At 44.5% G+C, this 15432-nt stretch overlaps 2 protein-coding genes and 2 long non-coding RNA genes across 4 annotated transcripts; 3 read left to right on the forward strand and 1 right to left on the reverse strand.

Moving 5' to 3' along the window:
* The first annotated feature begins 3373 nt into the window (after window positions 1-3373).
* pthlha (parathyroid hormone-like hormone a) lies at window positions 3374-8558 on the forward strand. The gene is made up of 3 exons (XM_053415333.1): window positions 3374-3776; window positions 6905-7397; window positions 7870-8558. Exons 1-2 carry the CDS (start codon window positions 3670-3672, stop codon window positions 7374-7376), a joined length of 579 nt encoding a protein of 192 aa, XP_053271308.1. The 5' UTR covers window positions 3374-3669; the 3' UTR covers window positions 7377-7397; window positions 7870-8558.
* LOC128429051 (uncharacterized) lies at window positions 4740-7005 on the reverse strand. The gene is made up of 2 exons (XR_008333865.1): window positions 6924-7005; window positions 4740-5393 (listed from the first exon to the last, which is right to left on the reverse strand). It is a non-coding gene; the product is annotated as an uncharacterized LOC128429051 (long non-coding RNA).
* A 1258-nt stretch (window positions 8559-9816) lies between the features above and the next one.
* On the forward strand, window positions 9817-12281 carry c22h11orf98 (chromosome 22 C11orf98 homolog). The gene is made up of 4 exons (XM_053415334.1): window positions 9817-9948; window positions 11152-11276; window positions 11437-11534; window positions 11602-12281. Exons 1-4 carry the CDS (start codon window positions 9913-9915, stop codon window positions 11745-11747), a joined length of 405 nt encoding a protein of 134 aa, XP_053271309.1. The 5' UTR covers window positions 9817-9912; the 3' UTR covers window positions 11748-12281.
* Window positions 12282-13167: 886 nt separating this feature from the next.
* On the forward strand, window positions 13168-15411 carry LOC128428528 (uncharacterized). The gene is made up of 3 exons (XR_008333802.1): window positions 13168-13445; window positions 14424-14498; window positions 15313-15411. It is a non-coding gene; the product is annotated as an uncharacterized LOC128428528 (long non-coding RNA).
* Window positions 15412-15432: the final 21 nt, after the last annotated feature.

Consider the following 15432-nt stretch of genomic DNA (forward strand, 5'->3'; position numbering starts at 1 on the left):
CCAGTCGGGAGGAGGAGGAGGAGGAGGAGGAGGAGGAGGAGGAGGAGGAGGAGGAGCATGTGTTCCTGTGGTGGAGGAGCTGCACCATGAGAACCAGACTGAAGCCAGTCGGGAGGAGGAGGAGGAGGAGGAGGAGGAGGAGGAGGAGGAGGAGGAGGAGCATGTGTTCCTGTGGTGGAGGAGCTGCACCATGAGAACCAGACTGAAGCCAGTCGGGAGGGAGAAGAATGCAGAAAACGCCAAATGCATTTCTGAACTGTGGTTAGAATCTGTCAGAGGAGGAGGAGGAGGAGAAGGAGGAGGAGGAGGAAGAGGAAGAGGAGGAGAAGGAGAAGGAGAAGGAGGAGGAGGAGGAGGAGAAGGAGGAGGAGGAGGAGAAGGAGGAGGAGGTTTTAAAGGTCGGATTCGTCAGATCTGTGACTTTATTCCTGGTGACAAGCCGGTGAAGAGAAGGAGCTGGTACCGGTGTGGGGGCCTCACACGGAGCAGTGGCCCCGTCAGGACCACTGATGGGGGGGGGGGGCTCTAACAGTACAAGCCTTTGTGTGGAGAAAAGGAGCAAGGCAGCGGAGGTGGGGGGGGGGGCGGTTGCACACATTAAAGTGGACATTTGTTTTGTGTTTGTCGACTTGAGCCAGAAAGCAGTTTTCTGTGGATGTAGAGCAGCTTCCTGCCTCAGGCCCCGGGGCCGCCGCCAGGAAACGACCTGTTTATGTGCAGGTGAACTCGCATGAGGTCGTTGTTTCCAGCTCGAGATGGGGGGGGGGGGGGGGGCAGGTAGATCCCAGAGGCAGAGGACACCACAAACTGGAGTTTGACTCTGTGGGGGAACAACTCCCATGATCCTCTCTGGCTCTGATCACAGTGAGGAGCCTGGTTCTGATTGCTGCAAGTCCGCCGCCAACTGATCACATGATCTGTTCATGTTTCAGACGACCACAGTGTGTTTCAGGCAGTCCAGGAAACACTGTGGGGGGGGGGGGGGGGGGTTCTGATACATTTACATCTCACCCCCCCTCATCGTCATTACCCATCAGGCTTTGGAGCTGTTGGAGGAGCGCTGCCCCCCAGGACGCCGTTCACTAGCGTTAGCTCAACATGTAGCCTCAGAGTCTGATCTGCTGCAGGAAGGTTCAGGTTCTTTGACTCACTGAAGCTTTGACTCTACTGAAGCTTTGACTCACTGAAGCTTTGACTCACTGAAGCTTTGACTCCACTGAAGCTTTGACTCACTGAAGCTTTGACTCACTGAAGCTTTGACTCCACTGAAGCTTTGACTCACTGAATCTTTGACTCACTGAATCTTTGACTCACTGAATCTTTGACTCACTGAAGCTTAGACTCCACTGAAGCTTTGACTCACTGAAGCTTTGACTCTACTGAAGCTTTGACTCCACTGAAGATTTGACTCTACTGAAGCTTTGACTCACTGAAGCTTTGACTCCAATGAAGCTTTGACTCTACTGAAGCTTTGACTCCACTGAAGCTTTGACTCACTGAAGCTTTGACTCTACTGAAGCTTTGACTCACTGAAGCTTTGACTCACTGAAGCTTTGACTCACTGAAGCTTTGACTCTACTGAAGCTTTGACTCACTGAAGCTTTGACTCCGCTGAAGCTTTGACTCCACTGAAGCTTTGACTCACTGAAGCTTTGACTCCACTGAAGCTTTGACTCACTGAAGCTTTGACTCTACTGAAGCTTTGACTCACTGAAGCTTTGACTCCGCTGAAGCTTTGACTCCACTGAAGCTTTGACTCACTGAAGCTTTGACTCACTGAAGCTTTGACTCACTGAAGCTTTGACTCAGTGAAGCTTTGACTCACTGAAGCTTTGACTCCACTGAAGCTTTGACTCACTGAAGCTTTGACTCACTGAAGCTTTGACTCACTGAAGCTTTGACTCACTGAAGCTTTGACTCCACTGAAGCTTTGACTCACTGAAGCTTTGACTCACTGAAGCTTTGACTCACTGAAGCTTTGACTCTACTGAAGCTTTGACTCACTGAGGCTTTGACTCACTGAAGCTTTGACTCACTGAAGCTTTGACTCACTGAAGCTTTGACTCACTGGTTGTCAGATCTTCAAACCTTTTCTCCGTGTTGAGACCTCGTTTATTAAGTTTTACTAAAAGCAACAAAATGCGTGAACTTGTTTTCTCGTCCGAACGAGTCAGACGTTGAAGTTGACGGACGTGAAGAAGAAGTCGTCTCCTGGTGTCGCTCGTCTTCACTCTGCAGCTTCGTGGTGAAACATCAGGATCTGTTGCAGCGGGGGTTCGAGTCCCAGCCGGAGAGGAACCAGCTCGGCTCTTATCTCAGGAAACCAGACGTCTGGAAATCATTAGTGGGAGAAAGTGCTGACTCAGCGTTGGCCGTCACCACGTCACGCGTGTGGAGACGAGCTTCACGTGATCCCAGGATCCTGGTCACAGATAAAACACGTCACTAACATGTTAATAATTGATTTGTTCTTATTGTACAGTCGGCTCAGTTACCATGGAACCAGCCTGGTGGTGGTGTCATCTGGATCAGGTTCAAGTTAAAGTCCTGTTAGCGCCCCCTGGAGGCCGAACCTGAACTCACATGTTTCCTCTAAATCACTGTTGAAACTCCCGTGTTTCTAAATGAAGACGGTCGAACACGTCCGTCCCTCCGGTGGGACCCGGACACCTCACTGAGGAGAGGTCAGAGGTCAGAGGTCACTGTGACCTCATCTGGGTCGTAGACAGAAACTCTCTGGTTGGTGGAGACGAGCGACGACAGTCTGTCACATGTGTCATACGTGACGTGAAGCTGTTCATGGATGTAAATGATAACAGAAACACACTTCATATTTTCATATTTTCTATTAGAGGCTTGAAGAAGTTTGTTATTTTCTTCCACAGGATCAGTTTGTTCTCGTCCTGCTTCATGATGTGTTTCATGTTGAACTCCTGATCCGTGAAGCTCGTCCACACGTGTGTCTCCGATCTTCTCGCTCCGCAACGTTCACCAAACCTTCTGTAAAACGGTTTCTGAGCTCTCATCATTTAAATAGATATAGTTTTTAAATGTAAAGGGTAAAGAAAACATTTCTGCCTCTCGATCTTTTCACCTGAAGCTTGAACTCACAAAACGCAGCTCAAACTACAAAGTAAAGAAAAGTTGTCGCGTTGTGTTTCCATATTTCAGAAGTGTCATTATTTTGCTCATTGAAGTGGAGCTAGAGTTTGACAGTCTGAGGTTCTCTCCTCATGGTGCGCTCTGTGGTGGAGCTGCAGGCGCTGCTCTAGCGCCACCTTCCTGCCTCCTCACTCCCCTGATGTGGGCAGACCCTGACGGAGGCCGTCCTCTGCTCCCCGGTCCTCCTCTTCCCTTCTGAGACCTGCTCACATCTCAGCAGACGTCTCCATCAGAAGCCCTGCAGCCTCCTGCAGTGACATCAGCTCCCGCTCAGGAATTCTCTCTCTGAGGAACTTAAAGAAAAAGCTCTGGATGCGTTCGGGCTCGTGGGATTTCTGTTTCCTCGTCCTCACCTGGATTTTCTGTGTGGACATTTGCAAAAGGACGGTGAATAGATGCTGTGATCTTTGCGATCTGGGACCAACTGAGGGACAGAAGGTGTCCCTGCTGCTGTCCTCCTGTGAGGCGCTGAAGGATTGTTGTTGAAGCTGTTGTTTCTCCTCAGAGATGTTCTGCTCCAGGAGGCTCCTGCAGCAGTGGTGCTTCGCTCTGTTCCTGCTCTGCTCCCCGGTGCCGCACTTCGGACGTCCCCTCGATGCCCTGAGCAGCAGAATGTGAGTCTGGATTTCATTTGTTCAAACTGAGCCGAGTGATGATCTGTCTTTTCATGTGTTGCCCCCCCCCCCCCCCTCGCTCCTGCACGGTGGGCGAGCAGCGGCTGGAAAATGTGTCCAGCTGTTTGCTTCCTGTGTGTTTACCTCAGTGTGCATGCCCCCCCGGACGCACCTCTGTCCCCCCCGCCCCGTCCCGCTGTCCGTCCTCAGACAAACACTCTGAGTCTTTACCAGGGAAATGAATAATTCTGATGTTCGGCCGGGGACCAAAGCAAATGTGCTGCTGCCGCCGAGCCTGAAGCAGAACAAAGCTCCTTCAGGTCCCGGAGCCAGAACCTCAGACACACGGGGAACGGTTCCCTCGGAGATCCGATCTCTGAGAAGCTTTTGGATCTAATCAGCGAGGGAGAGGGAATTAAACAGGAGGTGTGTGTGTGTGTGTGTGTGTGTGTGTGTGTGTGTGTGTGTGGTGGGGGGTCACATCTGAAATGCATTTCAGTGGCAGCAGTTGTAGTTTAAAGTTTTTGCTGAAGGACGAGTGTTGAGTTTTTAAAGTGTCGTCCAGGTTTACATGAAAGTTAACGGGTTCCAGCAGTTTCCACTCACAGGAGTGTGTGTGTGTGTGTGTGTGTGTGTGTGTGTGTGTCTGTGTGTTTCCTGTGTGTGTGTGTGTGTGTGTCCTGTGTGTGTGTGTCTGTGTGTGTGTGTGTGTGTCTGTGTGTTTCTGTGTGTGTGTCTGTGTGTGTGTGTGTGTGTGTGTGTATGTGTGTGTGTTTCTGTGTGTGTGTGTGTGTGTGTGTCTTGGTGTGTGTGTGTGTGTGGGGTCTGCTCTGCTCGTGTCGGGGGGGGAAGTCGACCTACAGCCCTCCTGTGATTTCAGGACGAGGGTTAACGCGCCTGAGAGGAAAGTAAACGCTCGTGACCTTTGACCTTCCATCATCTGCTGATTAGAAAAAGACGGAATCTGATGAAATTAGATTTATTGATGTCACAGGTTTCAAATCAACGTGTGTGAGTTTCATTAAAATCTTTAAATCTGAAACAAACAGTCGAGTAATTATTCAGACAATGAATTAAAAGTTTCTGACTTTCAACATTTGTGAATCGTCTGTAAAGAAAAAAACATTAAACTTTAGTTCCTGAGAATTTGCTCCTTTTTTTCTTTGAATCACAAAAAAACTGAAGATTGGTTTTACGGTGCTTTATTGATCATAAGATATATGATATAATGTGCAGATGATTTTAAAACTGTTCTTTTCAACAGAAGAAACAAAAACACAGGACGTTTTATTTAAATTAATTTTAAAAAGTCAGAATCTTCAACTCAAACGTTTCTTTCAGGATTTTCAGATTAAGGTTTTTTTCTTCTTGATTTTTCAAAACCTATAAAGTTTCAGATTTTTAGCTGAAAACAGACGAGAGACTTTGATCTTTTCTCTGTGTCCTGAGTCGAGGCCACGTCTCCGCACCAGGATTCAAACCCTCCACGTTTGACCAGAAGCCAATGAGCTTCGAGCCTCGTCCTCCTCTGGTCTCCTGCAGAGACAGAACCGGGTTCGAGGTCCAACTTCAACTGATTCACAGGAAACGATCTGATTCTGGAGCAGAAGCCTGAAGCTGGTTAGAAACAGTTTGATAAAGATAAAGGAGGAGTGCATCATGGGAAAGTGTGACAGCTGAGCCAGTGTGTGTCTGTGTGTGTGTTCGTCTGTCTGTGTGTGTGTGTCTGTGTGTTTCCTGTGTGTGTGTGTGTGTGTGTGTGTGTGTGTGTGTGTGTGTTTCCTGTGTGTGTGTGTATGTGTGTGTCTGTGAGTGTGTGTGTGTGTGTCTTTGTGTGTGTGTGAGTGTGTGCGTGTGTGTTTGTGTGCTCAGACACTCGAGGTGTGTCTCCCTCGTTCTCAGGCCTCGAGCAGCGAACTCGTGTTTTTCTAAGATTTCAGACTCTGAGTAAAACGACACCTCAGCAAAGCAAAGCTCCGACCGTTCAGTGCTGAAGAACCTCTGACCATCGAGAGGACGACTCGCTCATCAGGACCACTCAGGACCAAACAGGACCTAACAGGACCTATCAGGACCAAACTGGACCAAACTGGACCAAACAGGACCAAACAGGACCTATCAGGACCAAACAGGACCAAACAGGACCTATCAGGACCTATCAGCACCAAACAGGACCTATCAGGACCAAACTGGACCAAACAGGACCAAACAAGACCTATCAGGACCAAACTGGAACAAACAGGACCAAACAGGACCTATCAGGACCAAACAGGACCTATCAGGACCTATCAGGACCAAACTGGACCCAACTGGACCAAACTGGAGCAAACAGGACCTATCAGGACCAAATAGGACCAAACAGGACCAAACAGGACAGAAGGATGAAGAGATGAAGTTAAAGCTCAGGTCCATGCACCAGGAGTCACGAGTTCAAATCCCTGAGCCACAGCGCCACCTAGTGATCATCGAGATCTGCCCTGTTTGAATCCTTCAGTAGTTCCTGTGCTTATTCTGCCCCCTGCTGGTGAAACATGTGAACCCCTGAACCCTGTCTGTAAATCACCTGTGTGTGTGTGTGTGTGTGTGTGTGTGTGTGTGTGTGTGTGTGTGTGTGACTCATGTGACAGAAGTGTTTTTTCTGACTTTTGTCGTATTGACTCGTTTCCAACATTTAAATACAGGATGATAATATTTAAATAACTTTTATTGGATTAAAAACTCGGTAGATAAATGTGATCAGCTCAGAAACTTAAAAAACTGTTGGTTCAAAGTTTAGAAACAAAGAAAATTATTTTGTGGCTTTATTATTAGTTTCCACACTTTATCTCAACATGTAGTTGTTGGTGTACTTATTGGTGTACTTGTCAGTGTAGTAGTTCATGTACTTGTTGGTGTGCTTGATGATTTACTAGTTGGTGTACTTGTTGGTGTACTTGTTGGTGTACTTGTTGGTATACTTGTTAGTGTACTTTTGAATGTACATGTTAGTGTACTTGTTGGTGTACTTGTTGGTGTACTTGTTAGTGCACTAGTTGTTATACTTGTTAGTGTACTTTTGAATGTACCTGTCAGTGTACTTGTACTCCCTCATACACTAACTGAGTACCGTGTCCTCTCTCTCTCTGCAGTAAACGCTCGGTCACTCACGCTCAGCTGATGCACGACAAAGGTCGCGCCCTCCAGGACTTCAAGCGCCGCATGTGGCTTCAGGAGCTTCTGGACGAGGTCCACACGGCCGAGGTCCGGGACCTCCCGGTCCGAACCACCGGAGCCGCGGGGGGCAGCAGCGGGGCCGGCGGGGGGCTGCCGGGCGTCAGCCTGGGCCTCGACCTCAGCACCACCGGAAGCACCCTGCACTCCAAACCCGCCGGAGGAACCAAGAACCTTGCGGTGGCCTTCGGCCTGGAGGACGAGGAGGGAACCAACCTGCCGCAGGAAACCAACAAGTCGCCCACGTTCAGGTCTCCGGGCAAGAAGAAGAAGAAAGGACGAGCCGGGAAGAGGAGGGAGGGCGAGAAGAGGAAGAGGAGGGTGCGCTCGTTAGGCCGGAGCGAGGAGGCATGGAGGTCTCTGCTCGGCCTGCAGGGGGCGCTGCTTTAAAACGCTGTCACACTGACGAAGGTGAGTCTCCTCTTCTTCGTTTACGATTCTGTGTGAAATGTTGTTTCAATGTTCAAATGAAACAAACATATTTAAATCAGAAGATTTACATCCAGTTCAGAAAAATCCAGAAAGTAACAAAACTTAAACAATAAATCTTAGTTTCTTCTTCTCACTTGTGACTCACTAGTCGCTCATTGCTGCCCCCGGTGGCTGTGCAGGGACATCACAGCCTATGAGACTTGGACAAAGGCTCAAAAATACATTGAATTTGTTTAAATACATTTTACTAAGGAAACTGAAAACATTTGGATCCTTCTCCCTCTTGAGTCAAACATAAATTAAACAATACAATCTGCTGACTCACTTTAAACTGATCAAAACACTGTCAATCTTCATGAGAAGTGTTTACTGATTAAATAAAAAACGGATGTTTCTTCACATTTGTCTGATTTTAAACTCATTTGTCTTTTGTGTTTTCTTTGTGTTTCAGAAACGAGAGTTGGAGTCGACTCCTAAACGCTCGTGTTACACTCGACTGTAATCGGGATTGTTTGGAAAGAAATTGTAAAATATTTATTGTCTGTAAATATTCTAAATATCTCAGAATACATAGCAAAATATGATTAAAAAAAACGTATTGATGCTCTGTGGGGCGACAGATTTTAATCTTTGTGAATCCTCGCTTTTCTCTTTTTTATTCCAATTATGTCGGATTTTTTGCGGTAATTTATTTTTTCTGAACGGTGTATTTATTTTGTAAATGTATCGAGGTGCTGCTGTCCCTCTATATTTTTGTACCATAATGCACTTTAGATATATAAATATAAATATATAAACCATGTTCATTGTTTTTGTGGTTGATAGAAATGAAGAAAAAACGACGGTCGTCTTCTGTGTTTCTTTTGTTCTTCGCTCTGTTCAGACGTTTGTTTCTTTGCTGCTGTTGTTCACATGTAGTTCACATGTTGTTCACATGTTGTTCACATGTTGTTCACATGTTGTTCACATGTTGTGTTCGTTGTCTCGCTGCCGTCAGCGTCTGTTTCCTCCACGACTCGCTCTGCTTCTCAACGCCAAAGTTCAGATTTGTACATAAACAAACACGGCTGGATATTGTTGTTTGTGGCACTTGCACTGAGATCAACTTCCTGTACTGAACGGATTAAACATTTGACAGAAGCTGCTTCGTCTCCGTGTCTTCGATGTCAAAGAACTCAAATAAAACAAGTGACGGGAACTTTACTCATGTTCATTTTTTTCTGCCACCGAGGGTAGATATCTGAAAGTGGTGTTCCCCAGGGTTCTATCCTCGGTCCTCATAAGTTTGACATGATATTTTAAAAGTTGATTAACATAAATTATTAATAAATTCTTCGTATATATTTTTTCCAGTAAAATGAATCAGACATTTTCTTGTAGCAGAATTTCTGTTTTATTTAACAATAAACTCAAAACAGCTTTTGATTTAAAAACAAAACAAAAATGAAGATGTCATAAACAAATCAGTAAATAATGAATCAAGCAGACAATGAGCCAGTTGACCTGTGGAGTCATTTCTCCATCAGCCTGAAGGTCAAAGGCTGTAGCTCTGACCTCTGAACTAAATCCACAGCTTCTGGTTTTGAATGAAATGTTTCAATAAGTTTCCAAAGAACTAAATGGAAGCTCCTGAGAAAGTGAAGAACCTTGTGGATCAATGTTTGTGTTTGGAGGCAGATTTGTCCGAAGCAGAGTCAGAAACCTTTTCTCGTTCAGATGAGATAGAAGCTGTTAAAGAAAGCATAGAAAGTTTGGATCCGTTTCTGGATCGAGATCAAAGCTCGGAACTCGTCCAACACTCGAAGCAAAGCAGACGAATAGTCAGCAGAAAGAAAACTGACATGTAAAACTGATCCCAGACCCTCAGAGCAGCTTGACGAATGTAGGTCAGCTCATGTTGTGTCCGAGATCGTTAAAGTCTCTGTGGAATCTGCTCAGATTCATGAATCAGCGCAGATTCATGGATCTGCTCAGATTCATGGATCTGCTCAGATTCATGGATCCCAGTTTGACCTGAAGCTCCAGACGGACAACGGTTATCTGGACCGAGGAAAAAATGAACCAATCACAAAGTCGAGTCTCTTTATGGACATGACTGAACGTGAACTGATGATGATGATGATGATGATGATGATGATGATGATGATGATGATGATGATGATGGACACTGATCCTCTCAGATGGATCTGATCCAGATGTTCAGAGACAGAAACCATCATCTCTTTTGTTCTTATTCAGATCTGAATACTTTATCTCATAAACAGTTCTCTCTGGAAACTAGAAACAACTATAAATGTAAAGTTCAAACACAGACGATCTCTGTGTGAAAACACGGTTGTTGTAGTTCTCTCGTCACCGCGGCAGGTGGCGCTCACGTGGCCGAACGTCAGTGTCCTACCCTGAACAGACGAAGAAGAAGATAGCTGTGGTAGAGAACCCGGAAGTTTATGATTGATTTAAAGCGCAGAAGAAGAAGCTCCACGTGAGAAACAAAATGACGTCCGGAGGAAAAATCAACAGACCGAAGACCGTGAGTTTATATATACATGTACATGGACTGTGAGATTATACTATGTTATATATACATGTACATGGACTGTGAGATTATACTATGTTATATATACATGTACATGGACTGTGAGATTATACTATGTTATATATACATGTACATGGACTGTGAGATTATACTATGTTATATATACATGTACATGGACTGTGAGATTATACTATGTTATAAATACATGTACTGTGAGCTAATCATACTGATAATGTACACTGTAGTGTAGTTACTGTAGTTACAGTACCACTGTAACAGTACTTCATGTAGTTACAGTACTTCATGTAGTTACAGTACTTCATGTTGGTACAGTACTTCATGTAGTTACAGTACTTCATGTAGTTACAGTACTTCATGTAGTCACAGAACTTTATGTAGTTGCAGTACTTCATGTAGTAACAGTACTTCATGTAGTCACAGAACTTTATGTAGTTGCAGTACTTCATGTAGTTACAGTACTTCATGTAGTCACAGTACTTTATGTAGTTGCAGTACTTCATTTAGTAACAGTACTTCACGTAGTCATAGTACTTCATGTAGTCACAGTACTTCATGTAGTCACAGTACTTCATATAGTTACAGTACTTCATGTAGTAACAGTTTTTCATGTAGTCACAGTACTTTATGTAGTCACAGTACTTTATGTAGTTGCAGTACTTCATGTAGTAACAGTTTTTCATGTAGTCACAGTACTTTATGTATTCATAGTACTTTATGTAGTCGTAGTACTTCATGTAGTCACAGTACTTTATGTAGTCACAGTACTTCACGTAGTCACAGTACTTCACGTAGTCACAGTACTTTATGTAGTCACAGTACTTTATGTAGTCACAGTTTTTCATGTAGTAACAGTACTTTATGTAGTCACAGTTTTTCATGTAGTCACAGTACTTCATGTAGTCACAGTACTTCACGTAGTCACAGTACTTTATGTAGTCACAGTACTTTATGTAGTCACAGTTTTCATGTAGTAACAGTACTTCATGTAGTCACAGTACTTCATGTAGTCACAGTACTTCATGTAGTCACAGTACTTCACGTAGTCACAGTACTTCACGTAGTCACAGTACTTCACGTAGTCACAGTACTTTATGTAGTAACAGTACTTTATGTAGTAACAGTACTTCATGTAGTCACAGTACTTCATGTAGTCACAGTACTTCATGTTTTTTGCAGGAACTCGGTCGGAACCTTTTCAAGCGGCGGCGGGTTCTGGGTCGAGAGAAGAAGAAGAAGCGTCAGATCGTCGGCGCCGTGGTCGACTCGGGTTTGATCACCATCCATCACCTGAAGAAGAGGAAGTGAGAGAACCAGGGACTTAGTTTGACTCTAACATATAATATAAATATAACTCTAAAGGGTTAAACTAGTTTCCATGTGTGTGATCAGATGATTGATGAGCTGGTTATTGATGGATGAATGATTTGGATCCCTGGTTTGATTCCGGTCACATGGTTTCAGCTCCAGTCCGAGGGCGAACATCACTCTGTCGGGGAAGAAGAAGCGGAAGCTGCTCAAACAGCTGATGCACATGCAGCAGGAGAAGGCCTCCATGGAAGGTAAGAGCTCATCTACACGTGAGGAATCGTGAATCGTGATCCACATTCACTCCTGTGTCGTCCTCAGTGGCAGCAGCAGCTCCACCACAGAAGAAGACGCCCGACTCGTCTTCAGCTCCGACACAGAAGAACAAGAAGAAGAAGAAGAAGAAGAAGAATGCGGCGGCGGCTCAGGGAGGTCAGGAGGACGTGGAGATGTGCGAGGCTGTGTGAGGACTTGTTGATGTGGGACAGTCGGGACGAGGTCGACCATGAAGTCATGTGATTGAGTCTCTGGACAAACGAGTAAAAATGTTTCTGAAGAAGTTTGATTCCCACGAGGACGAAACGTATGGAAGCTCATTTCTGCCCCGATAAGAAGTCGACGCTGCTCGTGATTAACGATCCAGATTCTTTAACCGTGACTTCTTCATCACGCCACTGATCACATGACCTCATGTAATGTAAACAATTGTTTATCTCTATCAACTTTGTTTCCCTCATTTGTGTAGATCTGTTGAAAATGTGTTTTACTGACGAAGCTTGAACCTGTGATTCGTCTTCAGTTCAATGTTCACACTCGTGATATTTTACACAAGGAGCTGAAACATGATTCAATGTTCAGAGCTTCAGGGACGAGCTGTGGAATCTGAGCTTCAGAAGCTGCTCTGCTCTTCTGGAGATTCAAGGTCTCACAAAATGCAGCTTCAATGTTTATCTGTTCTTTAACTGTCGGACACCGTTTCAAAATAAAAGCTCTCGGGTGTTTCTGTTGAGTGAATCCATTCTTTTGTTTTGAAATGCTTTTTATTGGGAAGTATTTGCTAGAGTGGAAGATGCGGCTTCATACTGTATAGTACTGGTATTTATTAGAGTATAATATATAATAGTTTTATACAGTGAAATACTGCAGTTATACCAGAAACCTCCTAGTTATATTAAATTCAAAGGTGATAGATAGTTCTCTCTCTCTCCCTTTTCTATTTTCTGGACACACACTTATTCAATATTTATACTTATTTAAATTATAAATCCATAATTTGACTAGATGGAGATATTACGTCTAATAACTTTTTTACTGTTGACAAATGCGTCATTTTACTTTTAAAGCTCTAAAATCCTGAACAAGTAAACCAACCGGGTAATATTTTTTATTTTATAGCAGAAAGAAAGTGTTTCTCAAAAGAACAAAACGAAATGTTGGATTTGTAAAAGTATTTATCAGAGCTTGAAAAATAAGAAATGCAATAAGTCTCCCACTATCACATTTACCCACAGCGCCCCCCAGTGACCACAGGGTGTTAGTGGTTGTTATTCTGGACATTACTTGAGATTTTCTACAAACGTATTCAATGATTCCCCAGTAAAATATTTCTTTGATATGTATAATAGGATCATACATTTATATTTATTGTGCCTCCAGAGCTTTAATACATTTAAAAACATAACAATTGTGTTTCATGTTAAAAAGATGTGAGGTGATGATACCTGTGATTTTATTTTAGATATATAATATATTAGTGATGGTGATATTGGTTGTTCTGTGTTTTTGGATCTTCCTCTGGAGGACAAAGACTGAAGTGGGTCAGAGCTTCATGTTCTTCATCCTCATCATCTTCCTCCTCCTCCTCCTCCTCCTCCTCATCACCTCCTCTCCAGAGCAGCAGCAGAACATTTGAGGATTTGAACAGAAACTCGGATTCTTCTCATGAAGCTTTAATGAACATTTGTTGGGCGAAATGTCTCCCGGGACGCTGCAGCCTGCTCCCCGCCTCGGACCGGGACTGAACCGGGACTGAACCGGGTCGGCAGATCTCAGCTCCCCGCTGCGGAGCTCCAGGCTCCACACACCGACTCTTCCTCTGAGCTCTGACCGACGCAGGAGGGACGGATGCGGCGTCGCGGTGATCTGCGTCCTCGGTGAAAAGAAAGGTACGAATGTGGATGGAGACCCGGGTTAGATCTAAATTAAACCCGGGTACAAGCTGGTTAAAACCCGGGTTAGAGCTCATTAAACCCGGGTTGAATAAACCGTCCCGGCTCCGTGTGATGACATGTTCGCGCGGCAGGTGGAACAAACCAGCGGCGAACTGTTACACAAAGACGGGGGCTAGCATCCAGCTAATCGTCTACGTTAACGCATTGAAACTCTTTGGCATTGTTAGCATCCAGCTAACAGGCAACGTTAACGCATTGAAACTCTTTAGCGTTGTTAGCATCCAGCTAACAGGCTACGTTAACTTATTTAAATGCTTGAGCTTGTTAGCATTATGCTAACGATGCGCATTCACACTCCAGCATTAAACGGGTTGTGTTCGCTTTGTCCGGGTCCCATTAGCCTCGAAGCTAACCAGCTAACGGGTCGATGAGCCGCAGCAGCGAGCTGAGTTCGAGGCCTCTGGGCTCCGGCGCGACTTCTGTTCGCTTCCTTCACTTTGACGGACACGTCTTCGCCTGCTGTTCGCTCAGCTGTTCGCTGACCTGAAGCTTCTCTTCGCCTGCGGTTATTCTGCCTCATTTAAACTGAGGATTCTCACAGATTTTACATCTTTAATTTGTATTTATCATTAATATGAATGACAATATCATACGTTAAATAATAATAAGCAGCTGTCAATCATCACATCTCCGCCTGTTTTTATATCATCAAATAACAAATAGATCCAAACTGATCAGAAACGTGAACAAACATCAGAGAAAAGAACTGAAATCACAGAAACATCTTTACAAACATGTATTTATCTTCTACTGGTCCATGTCCCATCTGCTTACGTGGAGGAGGTTTACAACTGACACTGCAGTTAGCCACCAGGGGGCGATCCTGGTTCTCGACCTGGTTAATAACCTGGTTGTTGTTGTGTCAGACGTCAGTCACAGATAATATGTAATAACACGTCTTGTCTCTAACAGACGGGTCAAAGTCCAGATCTGTGGACTCTGGATCCTCAGAGCGGCCGAGCATCTGATGGAGGAAGCTTCTCTCCGGTGAGTCTCCGAGTCTCTGACTTTAACTTCTGATCTGAAAACCTGAAGAGTCAAAGCTACAGAAGTCAACACTGTGGTTTAGAGAATATTTAACTTCCTGCTAAAATGTCTCCAAAGAATCATTGAATCATGTTCAGATTTACTCGTTAGAATCTCAACGACCTCGTTCAACTTCAGCAGAATCTAAAAAAAGAACCAGTTCCATTTTTAGATTTCTATTTCCACCTCAGACTGGTTTCTATTTCTGTTTGTGTGTTCTATTGTTGTCATCAGATCTGAGAAGCAGAGGAAACGTGTTGAGTGACGACTCAAATGTTCAGGTCCAATCACGTCCTCGGCTCAATGTGGAAACACTTCAAAAGGACAAACAGCTGCAGTTTGAAACTTTATTGAACTTCTAACCTTTAAAAACCCAGATTTAGCTTGTGATTGGTTGTTTAACGAATTCTAATTAGATCTGTTTTGCCTTTAAAGAAATAGTGAGTCTCTAATTAACTCAGTTAAATCAGAAGTCTTTATTGGAGTTTGTTGGTCAGAATCGATCCAGTTTTCTTTTGCAGGTTTTCTAAAGGTTCTGTTAAGTTTACGATTCACTGACTCGTGTTCAGAAGTTTTTACAGTTTGTAGACAATCTCAGAAGTTATGTAAAAGTCTTTGAGTCTCTCTCTTCCTCCATCGAACTCCTGGTGCTTTGTTCCACAAGTTATTATAGTTTTATGATGTATAGAAAACTGCAGTGTTGTTTTCTTAATGAAACGTTCTGGTTTGTCACAAAGGGGAAGTTGAACTGAACTGTTTCCTGTTTCTTCTGCAGAAGGTTCGTGTGAATCTCTGAACTCCTGTCGACACCGAGTTGTTTCCGAGAGTCGACCTCCAGCCGCCATGTTTCTTCCCGACGCCAGTCGAACCTCGCAGACACGCCGGCGGCTCGCCT

The sequence above is a fragment of the Pleuronectes platessa genome, chromosome 22, assembly GCF_947347685.1.
Source record: "Pleuronectes platessa chromosome 22, fPlePla1.1, whole genome shotgun sequence".
NCBI classification, from domain to species: domain Eukaryota; kingdom Metazoa; phylum Chordata; class Actinopteri; order Pleuronectiformes; family Pleuronectidae; genus Pleuronectes; species Pleuronectes platessa.